We start from the raw sequence: 16,065 nt of genomic DNA on the forward strand, positions 1-16,065 counted from the left end.
ATATGATTAGAGTGGGCGACGTGGCTGACAAGAATAGATAACAATAAGCAAAATAATAGAGGCTGGTTGAGAAAATGTGCTTTTCCCGGGAGAAGAAAAAAAGTTTCGTCTTCCATTGTTGTGTGTGTGGAGTTATAAATTCCAAACCTTCTGAAAGCAACTCTTTAATTTCTCCCTCCCTAAACCCTCCAACCAAATATATACATATATATATATATATATATATATAACTTCTACTAGGATCTTTCTTAGCTCTCTCCCCCTCCCCCCCACCCCTCTCCTCCCTCTCTATAATATATAGAATATAGAATATAGAATACATAGATTATAGATTACTGGCCTTGCCTTCTCCGCCATCCCTCTTTTTCTTCTCCCTCTCTCCCTCCCTCCCTATAAAGATATGAAATAATTGGGTTTACATTGTCCAAAACCAGAGGAGTTTAATTTTGAGAATGGGGTTGTTGTTCAAGAAGGAAGCGCATGTGGTTTTCAAGCCTGCAAAGGATGTTGATCTAACTCCTGCCAGCTCTGAACTCTATTTGCCAGCCAATGTCAAAGGTACGTACTTACTTTTTCATATCATTTCAAAGTCCTGTTTTTCTGAGTATGTTGATATTAGTAATCAGTTTTTGCTTTTTGGTAAACACTAGATTAATCACTAACTTTTCTGCTGAATGAATTGTTAATTACAGATACTATAATAAGCAATGAAATTATAAAAGCTAATCAGTAACTCTTAGATCAATATTGTTTTTGCTTTTCTTTTCTTTTCTGCTGTCTTTCGCCTATACGGATCACGAGTCTTGTCCTACCAATCACGGTTGTTAGATACATGAAGTAAGAAGTCCATAGGAATTTTTAAGCTTGTATTGTCAGGTTGAGTTTCCCCTTTTATCCATTTTTCTTTTTATCACTCGAATTTTATTATAAAATATCGAAACATTCGCTGAGTATGGAACTGATCATTGACATAAATTGTTTTCATTGATCATGTTTAGACAGGTCTTCACCAGTTGTTCAGAAAGACTAGTACATGGAATAACTCACAATTTGATTTTGGTTTTTTGGTTTTTTGTTAAATAAAGAAAAGCTGGATTTGCTTGTTCTATGTGTGTTTTCTGTGGATGATTTTCTTAAATCTGTTGTATTGAAGCATGTGCTTTAATCAAATTTATAACTGTTTGATTTCTTCAAATTACAACTAAATGTCATTTGTTCTGCAGCTCCTCGTTTGGCTGGATTCCTGGTCAAAGTGTTTGCCTGGTTTTTGGAGTCACGGATCTTTGGGACCTTGCTATTGTTTATACTGAAACGGGATAACTTAATTCATAAGGTACACACATGCTTTTTATTTGTCTCTCATTTCAAGTTATGAGGTTTCTGTGGTAATGCATCTAAGCACTACATTAGGTCCATTCACAGGACTTTATGATATAACCTTTTGCAGTAATTTTTTTTATTGCAGTAATAAGGTACACCCTGTAGAATGCCAACTCTATGATAATTCAACTTGTAGAATCCACCATTAATTACATCAACATAAAAATTGCACAACACGGGTGCCACCGTACTTTTGCCATAAAACCTTGGGTGGAAATAGAATTTAGCTGAAATTTCACTGACCACCTTGTTGTCCTTGGTGTTGGTATTGAAAGGAATGTTCCTATTCTTTCCAATTAACAACTATGAGGAATAAGAACCAAACAAAAAAAACTCCAAGTCTAGTAATTGGAAATATTTTTGCAGGGCCTGGAATATTAAGTCACTTATGCACAAATAGTACTGCAATTCAATGAAATAATCAAGGAAATAGCTTCTAAATTGCCAACAATGTCTTTGAACTTTGCAGCTGGTCACAAATGCTGAGCTGGAGGAGCCACCCGTCTATGTTCCCCTACATCCTTTTGATGGTATGGATTCTTGACCTTATCTTTACCCCTAAATCTTGCTGAATGTAGCTGGTTTATCACTTTGTATCAGAATATCAATAAACCATCAATTAAATGTACATTTGTTATGCTAAGGTACCAATTAGAAATGAAAATTTAATCAGCTGCTACAAAAGCTGAAGCTTATTCAAAATGGAGGTTATTCACCTGACACCTTGATGGAATCTGATTTGATTCTGTAAACTGGCACTGACATTTCAAATTTCATCATCTGTTGTCCTACAAATAGGTTTTACGCACCAGATAAATTTTACCTCTCACTCTGGAATTTGAAATGAGAATATACATTTCCTTTTAATTTTAACTTAAGCTTGTGAATGCAGATAAAGAAGAACAAGATGTCAAACAAGTAGGGTCTGAATTGTCTCCACCCGAACTAGTTCAACAGGCATTTGAATGTCTGCCTGTGTCCTTAGAAAAAACATTAAATGGTTCAAACTTTTCTTTTCGTCATTGGACAATATCGGATTATTCAAGAGCCTATACCTCTGGAGAAATAACTCCTCGAACGGTATGTCATATTTTTGACACCTTTTTTTATAACTGTTATTTGCGCACTCTGTACATATCAGTAAATTGTTTTCAGAGCGATTTGAGTCAATCTTTGCCAAATCCCAAAGAGACATATAAGAGGTTATTTACCCAATTTTATGTTTTTGTTCGGACTCTTACCTTTACTTATCTAGTGACAAGTTCCTAACTAAAATTGAAAAGAAACTGTATTCTATACTTTCATATCCTCCTGTGGCTTTTTGTTTTTTGTTTTTTTTTCTGTTACTTCTACAGGTTGCAGAGCACCTTATAGCTGCCATCCATGAATCTTCCACTCCACCATTACAGATGTCATTCTTTATCAACTACAAAGCTGAAGATATTCTAAAGCAAGCAACTGAATCAACTCTTCGGTATGAACAAGGTACTTGTGAAGACTAAATTGTAGTCTTAAACACATTAATAGTACACCAGCATTTGAGATCAAATTAGGAATGCTTTACTACTGTACTTCCTATGGTAATAGTAAGTAGAAGCTAGAACTCCTCCCTTGTCATGAAATGCTTTTCTACAATGGTTGTGGAGTTCAACATAACTTGAGAAGTTTCAATTGCAAGTATTTGAACTCAGTATCTCTTGTTTTTGAAAGCGTGTCAAGGAATATGAGCTAACTGTTACTTTGTAACCTAATAAATAACATATTTTGTACTTCTACAGTGGATCTCCATTATCTATGTTAATGTTGGTATTTCATTTACAAAATGTTGGATCAAGCCCTGCTATACATTCTTATACTGTCCGCATTCTGGTTGCTCTCCAGGAGTTCCTATTTCAGCTCTTGATGGGGTCCCAATTGCAATCAAGGATGAAATAGATTGCTTACCATACCCAACTACAGGTAGCTTACATTTCAGGTTTTCCAGTGACAGGATTATTTATACATGTCAACCCAATATTCGTATCGTATACATTATAACAATGAGTTTTTTAGTTCATAAATGAGTAATAGTTTCGCAATCTAAAAACTGACTTTACTAGGAGGTACAAAGTGGATGCACAACCTAAGACCCTGTACAGATGATGCATGCTGCGTTAAGTGCCTCAGACTATGTGGTGCTGTACTTGTTGGGAAAACCAATATGCATGAACTTGGAGCTGGAACAAGTGGGATAAATCCCCATTATGGGTAAGAAAACCCCACATTGTTTTCCAGAAACTGAATAATGCCTTATCCTATATTGAGGTCTGCCATTCTTATTAATATTCTGTTCTGCTCTGAGTCCATATCAACTGATGACATGATTTACCAGGCTACGTGCCCTTTTTGTAGCGAAATTTTCCCTATCATTTTCTTTGTTCAATTAATTCAGAGATCTCAACCACTATGATAAGCATGTTAATGTTTTATCTGCTGTCCTGTAGGGCAACTAGAAATCCATACAACCGCAGCAAGATCTCTGGAGGTTCCTCCAGCGGATCTGCTGCAGTGGTTGCCTCCGGATTGTGCCCTGTTGCTCTTGGTGTTGATGGAGGAGGTAACTGCTCCCATAAAAGAATTCATGTTTTAATTTAACAGTAGTCCTTTTACCTGATTTTTCAGAGACTTGGGGTTCAACATCATTATATTTACTCATCTTTTTAATGTGCAATCTTTACATATGGCCGATTGCCTCTTCTCTATGATGGCTGTAGGAAATTTGGCAAACTCTTTCTCAAACATGCATGTGTGTGAGTGTTAGATATGAATATCGCAAAGTAACTGACAGGTGTATTTCATGTCTAATGTATGATTAGGATCTGTACGGATGCCTGCAGCTCTTTGTGGTGTTGTTGGCTTGAAACCAACATTCGGACGAGTACCTCATTCTGGGTAAATTAGTCTTTAAATATTTTTCTAGTAGTCATTTGTTTGAAGGTTTATTACCATCTTTACAGTCTTACAGACTGATTTGGTTTTTTCTTTAGTGTTCTTCCTCTGAATTGGTCAGTTGGAATGGTTGGAATACTAGCAGGCACTGTTGAGGATGCATTTATAGTGTCAGTATTCTTTTTCATTTGCTTTTCTTAGATGCCTTCTATAAGCTTGATGTTAAAGCTTTTACCTATCTGCAGCTATGCAGCTATTAGCTGCCAACTTCCACCACGTCAACTTTCTGTATCGGTAAGAATGTTGTTCTGCGAACTTATTACAACTATTTGTTACCAAATAGAAAAATTAATTAGATTACAAACTTATTTGTTTTTTATAGTAGTCTTAACGGTCACCTTTCTTTACCTTAATTGTCTTTCTCTGTTCCAGCCCAAAGTAAATTTTCCTCTGTTGAACTCAACTAAACCGATATCTAGTATCAAATTGGCAAAGTATGGCGAGGTTAGTGACCTGTTCTTGACCTGGTCACATGTATGATCAAAGTTACATTTCTATGGTCAATGATAAATCATTGCTATACATTAAATGTGAGTTCCTTCTAATATTCAGCGATTTGCTTGTGAAACCACTAATTGGATCCAATTAGTGGTTTAATGATTGTAGTGATGATATCAGAGAATGCTGTTCAAATGCTCTGGAAAGGCTTCAGAAGCAATATGGTTGGAAGGTACCGGCAGTCCATTGCTTGCTTTGGAAGCAATATGAGAAATTATACACTTTTCATGATTAATATATAGTCGATAAAGACGGTATTGACTACGTCCTAACGTTTTGATTTTCTTCTTCGTCTGTAAGACTGTAGAGGTGACCATACCAGAGATAGAGATGATGCGCCTGGCACATTATGTAACGATCGGATCGGAGTGCACCACTTCGCTTAGTTCGTTTCTGGAAAAGCTGTATGTTGTTGACCACCCCGATTTTCTCCCAACTATCCTCTTCTAACAGGCAAGAAATCCAAATGCTGACATTACAAACTCATCAAAATAGGGATTTCAAAGACTTAGGATGGGATGCAAGGGTAGCACTTGCTGTGTATGGTGCTTTCAGCAGTAAAGAGTATATAAAGGCTCAGAAAATTAGGTAAGTGCTTCTTAATTAGCAATGCCAAAAAGTACCATTCTTTTGGAAAATATTGTGACTGCTAAAAGCTTCAAATACGAGTGTTCTTGAAAAGGGATACTGATCCTTTATTTATACAGATAAAAAAATCCAAAAAAAAAAAAGACACTGCGTCTATGAACCTAAACCCTATCACATCCTAGCTGCTATTGCTGTATGTTTTCTTTTGCCACAAATTCAATGCCTCACGGGCCTTTTCAGCACCCTTGTCCCTCATTTAAGTTCTGCAACTTTAGATGCTGGCATGCTGTCCTCTTTAATTATCTACCAATTGCAAACTAAAAGTCGGACTGTGATTGCTTTTCCATCATCTTTTACGAGTGATACAACCACCTCTTTTGCTACTCTTATTTTTGGAAACTTGACCACTGTCTCAATATGATATAAATTTGAAAACACCACCTAAACTTTCTCAAATTTTCACTTTTGTTTTTGTTACACTTTGAAATTATAATAACATGTATTTTTCTAAACGACGTTTGTTTCATTGTAAAGTTCTCTTTTTTTTTTTAAATTCATCCTAAGGATTTTTGTTCTTGTCGAGGGATCATTGTTTTGTTTTTTGTTTTTTTGACAATTCAAATGCTTTAATTTTAATTTTAATATATTTAATGTTGTTTAGAAAAACAAGTAATCGACACACCGTAACAATTGTAGGCAATCAAACAATAGCTTATGAACACATAAAGATTGGAATCTGTGAGAATGTGAAGGTAAAAATGTCTTATATTGGAAAGTTGAGAAAACTAGTAATGACTTATAAAGTGTTGGGCTACTCCCCTTATCGCCAATTGATTTTAGGGTGGAACCTCAACTTCCTTCATGATATCAAAACGGGTTGCCCACGTGTTAAAGCCCAACGGTCACACATGCTCCACGTCACCTAATATGTGTTCTCCACGTGTTAGGCTTGAAAATTCCTCACAAGTGCGAGGGCGTGTGAGAATGTGAAGGTGAAAATGTCCCACATTGGAAAAGTTGAGAAACCTAGCAAGGGCTTATAAGGAGTTGGGATGGCAATGAGCCAGTTTGGTCATGGGTATGACAATACCATCCCCATTCCCGCCCCCGTCCCGGCTCCCCATCCTCGATAAGAACTTTGTAGCACATTAAAAACCACAAGTAGAAAAGACGAAAAACAAACCCCCCCAAAAAAAAAAAACATAAAAACACTGTAGCACACTGTAGCTTCATCAAATAATATAGGGCTAGGTTTATAATGACTAAAATAGCTTCATCAAATAATTCTTGCTCTTTATTTTGTAGTTGGAGGTTTAGTACTGCCGCGCGCGTAGTTTGTAGTTAGAGGTTTATAATGAAACAACGTATTATGGGCCAAATTGGAGCTCAGGGCCCATGTAGTTTGTTGTTCTACATCAGTCATGTTTTTATATAGTTTTAAATATATATATATATATATATATATGTAACCAGAAAAAAATGTACATAAAAAGGAGCAATCAGCATGCGGTTCCTTACTCTAATAGTCGAGAATTTAGAAGGGTGGAAATGGCTGTTGCTTATCGGAGATGAGAAAAAGAAAAGAAAAAAGGAATTTGGAAATGAGATAATGAAAAGAGATACACGATGTGGAGGAGAAATGAAGAACAATACATACATAGGGTGAACAATAGACATTGTAAAGTTAAAATCCCTAGCTGCACTATCTCCCCCTCTCTAATTCCCAAATAAAAAACTCAATAGATGTGGGAGGAGGAAGAACCGTCACTACCCCTCCTCCCTTCTCCTCTCCTCTCATCTTCCATTTTATTTTGGGTAAGTGAATAAGTCCCTTGGGCATTTTGAATAAGAAGCCCTTTGTGGTGATTTCTTCTAAGCCATGCTCAAATCAAAGTTCCCCATCACCTCTTTTGGGCTATGTCCTCAATCAAATCATTCTCCCAAAACCCTATCTCTAACACTTCTCATATTGTCTAAATTTATTTCTACCTCATATTTGATAGAGTTTGTTGCAACCTACCCAATTGTTTTTTTGCCATGATAGTTGGATTGGCATATATGTTTGTTGTTATGCTCAATTAGATTGCTGCAAACTATGTTTTACTCAATTCTATCACATGTTTTACTTTCGCTTAAAGACTATTCGGTGGGGGTGTGACTGGGACAACGCTTCTTTAGGTGGTCATGATAGTGTTCGTGTAGGCTTGCTTTAGCGTTTCAGTTATGTTGGATTTGTGGGCTTTGATTGAGATTATACTTAATTGTAGTGATGTGGGTTAGTATTTGTTGGTGCGGCTTTTGTCGACTTTAGTTTTGTTTCTTAGCGTGTTAGTTTTGTTGCCCTCTTGGTGCTTTAGATGTCTTGTTGGTGTCTAAGTTTGTATTTTTGAAGATTATCTAATAACTTTTATCGAAGAAAAATATACATAGATTGATATAAAAAGAAAAAGAAACATTAAAAAAATTAAATATAGTAATTTTATGGGAAAATTTATTTATGCTCTCGAGACACTACCGTTTGTTTTAAAAGTTAAAATCTTATGGCATGTTTGATAACCATTTTGTTTATAGTTTATAGTTTTCCTTTTTATGCTAGAGTCAGAGGGAAATTAATATAGGGACATGATGAATGAAAAATGATAGAGGAATGGTGGTAGTAGAAAAGAGGGAGAAATGAAGGAGAATGCATGAACCAAAATTGAAAAAAAGAACTTCTCAAAATTGTTTTCAGTTTTTACTTTTCATTTTGTTTACCATTCTGTAATTGCTAGAGTTGAAATTAGATTTTTTGTGAGTAAATTATACATATATTTTCTAATTATACTAAAATTTTCTAGTTTTGTGATAGCACTATTGTGCAACATATAAGCTCATAATGCATACTTTCTGGATATCCTATTGATGGTAATGTTAACCGATACTATTTGGTGGATTTGTTTAATATTTGTTTTTGACATCAACTAAACTTATTTACAGGAACCGACAGATGCAGTTCCACATGAATTTGTTTACTCAGGCAGATGTCATTGTTTCCCCGACAGTAGGGTATTGTTTCCTCCTTAATATGTAAAGTGTAATTCTATGATAATGTCATAAACTAAGTTTTTAGTATAACATTTAGATACCAACACCATCAGTTCCGATCTCTTGGACCACAGGAGTCCAAGAGATTGTGGTCACCCACCGTTGGATATTAATCCAATGGTTCAAAAAAGTTTCTTAAAAAGAGTGCAAGAGTGAGTGAACCGTTGAATTTACATCTAACGGTGAGTGACCACAAATCTCTTGGACCCCTGTAGTCCAAGAGATCGGGACTGCCAACACCATACTAAAGTTTTGAGAGATACAGAGTGCATGATAAGCTCGATGTCATACATAACAGGGTAACTGCATACACAATTTTGGATGACGCTCTTAACACTGGTGAGCTTGACTACATCAATGGAGGTATGAAATAACATAAGCCCACATCTTTCTTCTTCAGTTTTGTTGAACCTAGATGTAAACAATCTTAATCTTTTCATGTTCTGATAATACTAATGAAACAACACTTGATTGACTCTCACCAATGTTTTTTTTTTTTTTTAGCTGCACTTGTTCGATATTCAATAGCCGGAAACTTTTTGGGATTACCGGCGGTGACTGTTCCTGTATGATCTTATCATTACTTGTTAGTGTCAAACTTTCATGTGAGTAGAATAAGAAGTTAATTTGTACTAATTTTCCTTGGTAGGTTGGATATGATAAATCAGGTTTGCCAATTGGTCTTCAACTAATTGGGAAGCCTTGGTCTGAAGCAACGCTTATTCACATGGCCTTCGCATTGCAGGTAGGCTATCATTATCTGCTTTAATTCTTTGGTTCTCTTTTTTTTAATTACCTTTTTTATTAGTCTTGCTCCTAAAGTCCATATTTAAAAATGTGAGAAAATTCGTATTGAGAATCAAAACATAACTATGCACAAACCTTGACATTGTGAAGAGAACAAATGTTATCAAGTATGTCCAGAATAATCAATAATATGTCATCATTCTCATTCATTTTGATAATTTCTATCTCAGTTTAGCTAAGAGTTCAAATTTGACTATCAAGAACCACCTAGAAGCTTTATTTTCTACATGTGGATGCTAATATGACACATGCTTCATGTTGATGCCTATAATTGGTTCAACAACAAGATGACCTCTTCAAGATCGAGGTCTAGTAATCCTTCCAAACCAACTTGGTATGACCAAGCATGTCATCCCGTAGAACAAGTTCTAGTGCTTAGGGATTGCTACTTGGAATAAAAATTAAATGACAAAATGTAATCAAGCAATATGTAAGATTTATGTGGTTCACCCATAATTAGGCTACATCCATAGGGTATTAGGTATTTTGCTATTGAAGAAGGACATAAAAAAGTACAAAGTGTTTGATCCTCAAAACCCATATCCTAATTACAGCCATAACTGATAGGACCCGCCTCGGATTCCCCTTTAGAATCCGTGACGAACCCTGTTTTCCGTCCGACATCTACCCAATGTCGGACCTACTTTACTAAAAAGCCACATAACCCCAATTTAAAAGGATAAACCGCTTGACTCCTACAAAAAATTCGACAGAGTCTCCTCTGTAACTGGAACGATTCCCACTTTTAACCTGTAGAAAAACAATAAAATAACTTCCCAACTTTCAGCACACAAAGACTACCAACCAAGCACAAACACAAGCAGTTCTAAAGACTCAGGCCAAAAATCTAACATCAATCCAAAACGGGTTTCAGACCCGTCATAGCCACAAACACAATGTAATCACAACTAATCAATAAAACTAGAATATAAACAAGCATTTAATCTCACCTGAGTTTCAATTGGGCTTCAGGTCCACCGACAAATTCACAACTAGACCCAACAAAAATAACTATTTCACGGCTGAACCTAGGTTAACCCAAGTTGCCTACGTACCCTTACAGAAGGATCAAGCCACACGTAGTTCTTCCAAATAAAAAGGATCACATTTCAAAAACATACAGATATTGTCGAAGCATCATAACATAGATCACACCTATGCAGAGCATTCACCAAGCGCATGCTCAAGAAAATCCCACCGTTGTTCCCATTATTCCTTTATCTTTACATATACACCTTTCCCAGACACGCATGACGGAATCCTCGACGCCCGCACATCTGAAACTTAATCCCCAGACACGCATGGTGGAATCCTCAACGCCCGTGCGGTTGGAACTCAAAACCACTATCCCAAATCCCAAAACACACGGTCATAAATTTATATAATAAAAACTCAACCCACAACCAGGTTTCGAATAAATCAATAAACATTATTCACTTAATAAATATAATAACTTCAAATGAACATGTAAGACATTATAATAATAATATCCAGTATCTAAATAATCCAATTTATAACACAAAAAACTCACCATATATATATATAAACCCACACCATCATCATCATGTACCAGGGGAAAACAATCCAACACGGTGATCATTTTAACTAGACCACATGGCAGAATCCTCAATACTCATGTGGCTAGGGAATGAACAGTCCAACCGGGGGACTATTGCTCCCCAGACACCCACGGTAGAATTCTCAATACACGTGCGGCTGAATATCCCTCCTACGCACGCAGACTGTCGGTTAAGGCCTTCGGTACACCCAGTCAAGGGTGTTCGGTATCCCGGCACACCTTCGAAGAGTTACCGTGTGTCTAATATATCAAGTATCAAAATTAGGGGAGGTATATATGATAGTACACATCATGTACCGGGGGGAAACAATCCAATGGGGATTGTTTTACTAGACCACATGGCAGAATCCTCAATACTCATGTGGCTAGGGAATGAGTAGTCCAATCGGGGGACTACTGCTCCCTAGACACGCACGATAGAATCCTCAATACACGTGTGACTAAAATAAGTCTTACGGGCGCGGAATGCCGGTCAAGGCCTACGACACACTCTGCCAAGGGTGCCCGTGTAACCAACATCTCATATGTCAGAAAATACCTCAACGCACGTGTGGTTATCATCCATATCGAACCAGGGAAGGTACATATGATGGTGCAATTCACAAACCCATATCGATCCCAATATTATATATATAAAATACGACCCCACTTCCCACTCAACATGCAACCTTTATACATAATAATGATGATGACAATAATAGTAATAATAATAGTAATATACCGATAATAATATTGACTATATACTCTCTGAAATCCTCATGTCACCTTATAAAAACCGAAACCAATCAAAAAACTCATTAACTTGATTCAACCATGTATAATCCTTCAAAACGTTCTCAAACTAAAATCTGAATATGCATAGTAGACCATTTATAATCTGGTATTCATAATTCAATGAATAAAGAAATGGATATACATAATTCATCACTTTCATAAAAGCAATACAACAACTAATCAAACGCCAAACTAGAGAATAAAATAATAAATGAACCAATTCTTAATAATCCAATACTGTAATCCCTCATCCTAAACTGTTAATAAACCTCCATTTAATTCATTCGTGAAATAGTTCACACTTATCAAACTAGCCATCAATTTTAAACATACATACACATTTAAAATCATCCCAAGCCATAACTGAAAAATAGTATGTAAAAACATCTTGCTTGGAAATAAAATTGACAAATACATCATCCATAAATGTTTAATAAATTCAAAAGCACAAAAGCCAATTTTAGAACAAAAGTCCATTCACCCCACAGGAATTATCGTCATTCAACATCAAATTATGCATCAATTCACACCATCCCCAAAGCTTCATTTATATCAATATAACAGCCAAAAACCACAATTAAACAATATTATAATCTCAAAAATTAAAGCACTATAAACATACCTTTCAAAAGTTGAGAGAGTAATGCACACTAAAATCAAATGTCCAAACACTATCAAAACTCGTTATACGGCCTCAACCGCGCATTTAAAATCAAACCCTAGTTCCTTGGACTTAACGTGGACCCGCCACCTTAGAAAAGTCCTAAGGCTATTCTAGTACTTTCCAAAGGATGGGACGGTTTCAAAGGACCCGTGATAAATGGTTTGGTCAAACTTTTCATTTTTGGTCAATGGGGCCAGCGGGGCCCACCACCTCCAGTTTCAAATCCGAAAGTTCCTAGAGGTTCGACAAGGTCTACTGTACACATCCTGAAAGTTTGGTCTCGATCGAGCAGTCAGATTTAAACCAATCGCACAATCGGACGGCGATCGCTTCGCCTAACCCTAGACTCAAAGATTCGGAGTATCCGAGACTCTGATTCTCGATCCGTAAATTCCTACACGATCCCATAGGCACAAGGAATGGCATATTTGAAGTTGGAAACGATCCAACGATCTAAACCTGTTGAACCCATATATCACCTATTAGGCGTAATATCCGTTCGACTGTCATACGATAACTAAATTCAATTCCTAGCATACTGTCACGCTTGTGACGACAATGGGAACATTTTAGAACATAATGGGTCATCACACAGTGGCCCACGCACCGCCACACACGTCGGCAATGACTTGGGTGTCTAGAGAAATTTCCGACAATGGAAATTTCTCAAAACACCGAACAATATCTATACTTATAGAACCACCACAATGAGGGGAGTCACTTTTGGTCTTGGACCCCTGCCAAAAGGTGGCCAGTGCTTGCCGGAAAATCAACTAAAAAATCGGACAAAACCTAGGTTCTAGATCGAGCTTCAAAAACCCAAAATTGACCCAAACCACTTGAATAGATAGCTAGAGCTCATTGAGAGGGTGAGAAAGCATACCTGGATCGACGAATTTCGTTGCCAGAGTCGCCCGCAAATGACGTCTAAAACTTTGGGGGAAATTGGCCCTTTTTCGAGCTCTCTTCGGCACTAGAGAGGCTGGGCTCATCGGAGAAGGGAAGGAATGGAAAGAGGAGGTCGGGCCCATCCTTTTGGTGGTGGTCTAATGACCAACTACGGCCGGACGACGAGTATCTCGCCGGTCAAAGGTGCCTGCTTCTGGGTTCTTCTCAAGGGAGGAGAGAGAAAGTTGGGGGAGAGAGAGAGGATGCGTCAGGGAGAGAGTGAGCATATCAGATTTTAAAATCCAACTTCAAAAAATTTACGATTGTGCCACTACATTTCCATTGACCACAACTTCTTCGTTAAAACTTCAATTTGGGACCACTACATGTCTACGACCTTGTGAGAGTGAGCTCTACTCAACAGCGCAACTCAATTCCCCAAAATCCTTTCCAAATTAAAAGTGACCAATTTACGCTTACCATTAAGAGTAACAATGTAATTCCTTAATTAACTTTTTAATTTAATAATTATTTTCGATCGGGATGTTACAACTCATTATTATGATGAACAAGATAAAACATCGATATCGTAGGGTTGAGTTCTCGTGGGAGGATCCCCTCTCAGGTTGGAGAGTTGTCTTTATATAATAGCTTGGAGATGACCAAATCCTTGTTGAAATAGGCTTCCTAGTTAGCCTTAAAGTATAAGTCAATCTATGAATTGAATTCCAGTTCTTATGAAGCTCGGCCTTAAGGTGATTTTACCAAATGTCTAAAATATCAATGGTATCAGAAATATCGGTAGTCCAAAAACATGGAAATTTCGATGGAAATATCTGGATATTATCGATATCAATAAAAAGTGAATAGAAACCACGGAAATTGTAAGAAAAACTTGGAAATTTTTATTGAAACTTTGGAGGATGTTTATTTAGTCAATTATCTATTAGTTTATCACAAAACAATTGGAAGGAAATGCAATGCATGATGAGTTTAACTGATTTAAGTTGATTATAGTGAGCTGACAAACACTGTGAGTGTAGAAAATATGTAGTAATTAATGAAAGAAGATTAAACACATTATAATCATTTATATATAATGATTTACTACAATATTTTACACTTTATACATTGCATGGTAAGATACATGAGTGACTTAATACCACATAGAGTTCCCCTTTGCATATTATCACAAAAACATAAGCAACATGGTGGTTAAGGCGTTGGAGGAGTGAAATGGCAGGGGTTCGAATCCCCTTTGTGTGTGTGCTTTGTGTTTTTTTTTTCCTTTTTTCCATTACATCGATATAATAGAGATATTATACCGATGTTTTGACAAAATATTGGTGAAGTGTGAGCGAAATTATCGACATCGATATTTTCCGATATTATCGATATTTATACGATATGTGTATGAATACGGTCCAAAATATCTGTGACCCGAAAAAACGATAATATCCTCGATATTTCGTCGATATTATTGATATTTTAGACTATGATTTTACCTACAAACACTTCCAATGTAAGCTGGTCTTAGACATAGTGACTCTGGAGCAACGGTGTTTATGTAAGAAATGTGATATGAGTGTAAAGACACCAATAGCCCTTTGTTTAAATCATGCCACATGTATGGCTACGGAGATTCATGGTTCTCACATTTGTTTATTTCAACCTCTATAGTTTTAATTGGTGTCAAAAAATTGATCAACTATGAAGAAGCTTGAAGTTGCCAAAAATAGGTGAATGTGAGATATGTAGTGTAACAATGGTTGTTCCTTGCAGTGCCAATCAAGTCAGTATAAGGCTTAAGGTTTCACAATGTCCTTGGATTCCTACTCTTTTAATAATGGTCACAGCATCACCCAACGTTAGTTAGACTTCAATAATCATTTCTAAGTTACACACTTGCTTACATGAATTTGTGAGGGGGCATGCATGCGTGAAGTGAGATAGAATTTACTGATGGTATTTGTTGATGGGAAGAAGATGAGTGTGTAGGTTTAACATTTTAACTGTATAGGTATTAAGGGGTATCATGAGTAACATATATTTTATTCTTTTTATAGGTTTATTTTCATAGAAAAATTTGCCCTTAATTTACATAAGGTTAAAACTAGAATAACATAACTCCTGAAAAATGTGATATACTGAGCAAATAAGGGTGTCTAACTAGAGGTACCCTTTTTACCAAGTTTATGCGATTTCTTCTAGTTCAAATTTATTCATGTACTTGAGTTGTATTTTATTTTGAAGACTTAAATTAATATAACTTTTCTTTTATGTTCTAGGACCTCTATGTCTCTGAGTACAGAAAGCCTGAGGTTTACTATGATCTACTCAATAAAAATTCAGTTTTCTAAGAAAGTCAGCAGCAAAGTGTACAATGGTGCATACAAGACAATAAAATGTTATAACACACGAATGTTATTGCTATCTTTATTATGATGTTTATTATCCATTAATAATGAGAATTCAAGTGTAATGTTTTTTTTCTTCAGTTTATGAGAATTCAAGTTTCTAAGAAAAAGACTAAAGTAATTTTTGTATTGAAGTGATGATGGGTATTATATGTCATTTAAGCTCATTGTCTGATATTTATATATTGACTAAAATATTTTATTTGTTTAAAATCTATGCAAATGATAGGTGTGCAATTGTATCAATTTTAATACTTAACGTTTTTTTAAAAAATCTAAAAAATCCTCTCTAGCGATATCCAAGGTTTTCTATTGTTTCACTAGGAGAGTCTGGCAGTCTCGACGGAAACCACTGACGCAGCGGTGTCTATATGCTAAGATCCAGCTTTTCTTCAACG

At 36.2% G+C, this 16,065-nt stretch overlaps 1 protein-coding gene across 2 annotated transcripts; it reads left to right on the forward strand.

Moving 5' to 3' along the window:
- Positions 1-237: 237 nt before the first annotated feature.
- On the forward strand, positions 238-15,862 carry LOC110762537 (fatty acid amide hydrolase-like). 2 transcript variants are annotated; one of them, XM_088252663.1, is made up of 20 exons: positions 240-558; positions 1,224-1,333; positions 1,850-1,910; positions 2,273-2,460; positions 2,736-2,865; positions 3,262-3,339; positions 3,480-3,627; positions 3,864-3,976; positions 4,236-4,311; positions 4,407-4,478; positions 4,554-4,602; positions 4,741-4,812; positions 4,958-5,038; positions 5,167-5,270; positions 5,362-5,454; positions 8,431-8,499; positions 8,837-8,901; positions 9,043-9,104; positions 9,188-9,283; positions 15,539-15,862. In XM_088252663.1, the coding sequence occupies exons 1-20, from the start codon at positions 453-455 to the stop codon at positions 15,608-15,610; spliced, it is 1,845 nt and encodes a 614-aa protein (XP_088108789.1). In that variant the 5' UTR covers positions 240-452; the 3' UTR covers positions 15,611-15,862. The 2 variants fall into 2 exon arrangements, with proteins under 2 accessions (XP_088108790.1, XP_088108789.1); XM_088252664.1 differs by lacking the exon at positions 4,407-4,478 and having other exon boundaries at positions 238-558.
- The last annotated feature ends 203 nt before the right edge of the window (positions 15,863-16,065 follow it).

Source organism: Prunus avium, chromosome 4 (genome assembly GCF_965620075.1).
Source record: "Prunus avium chromosome 4, drPruAviu1.hap1.1, whole genome shotgun sequence".
Classification (NCBI taxonomy): domain Eukaryota; kingdom Viridiplantae; phylum Streptophyta; class Magnoliopsida; order Rosales; family Rosaceae; genus Prunus; species Prunus avium.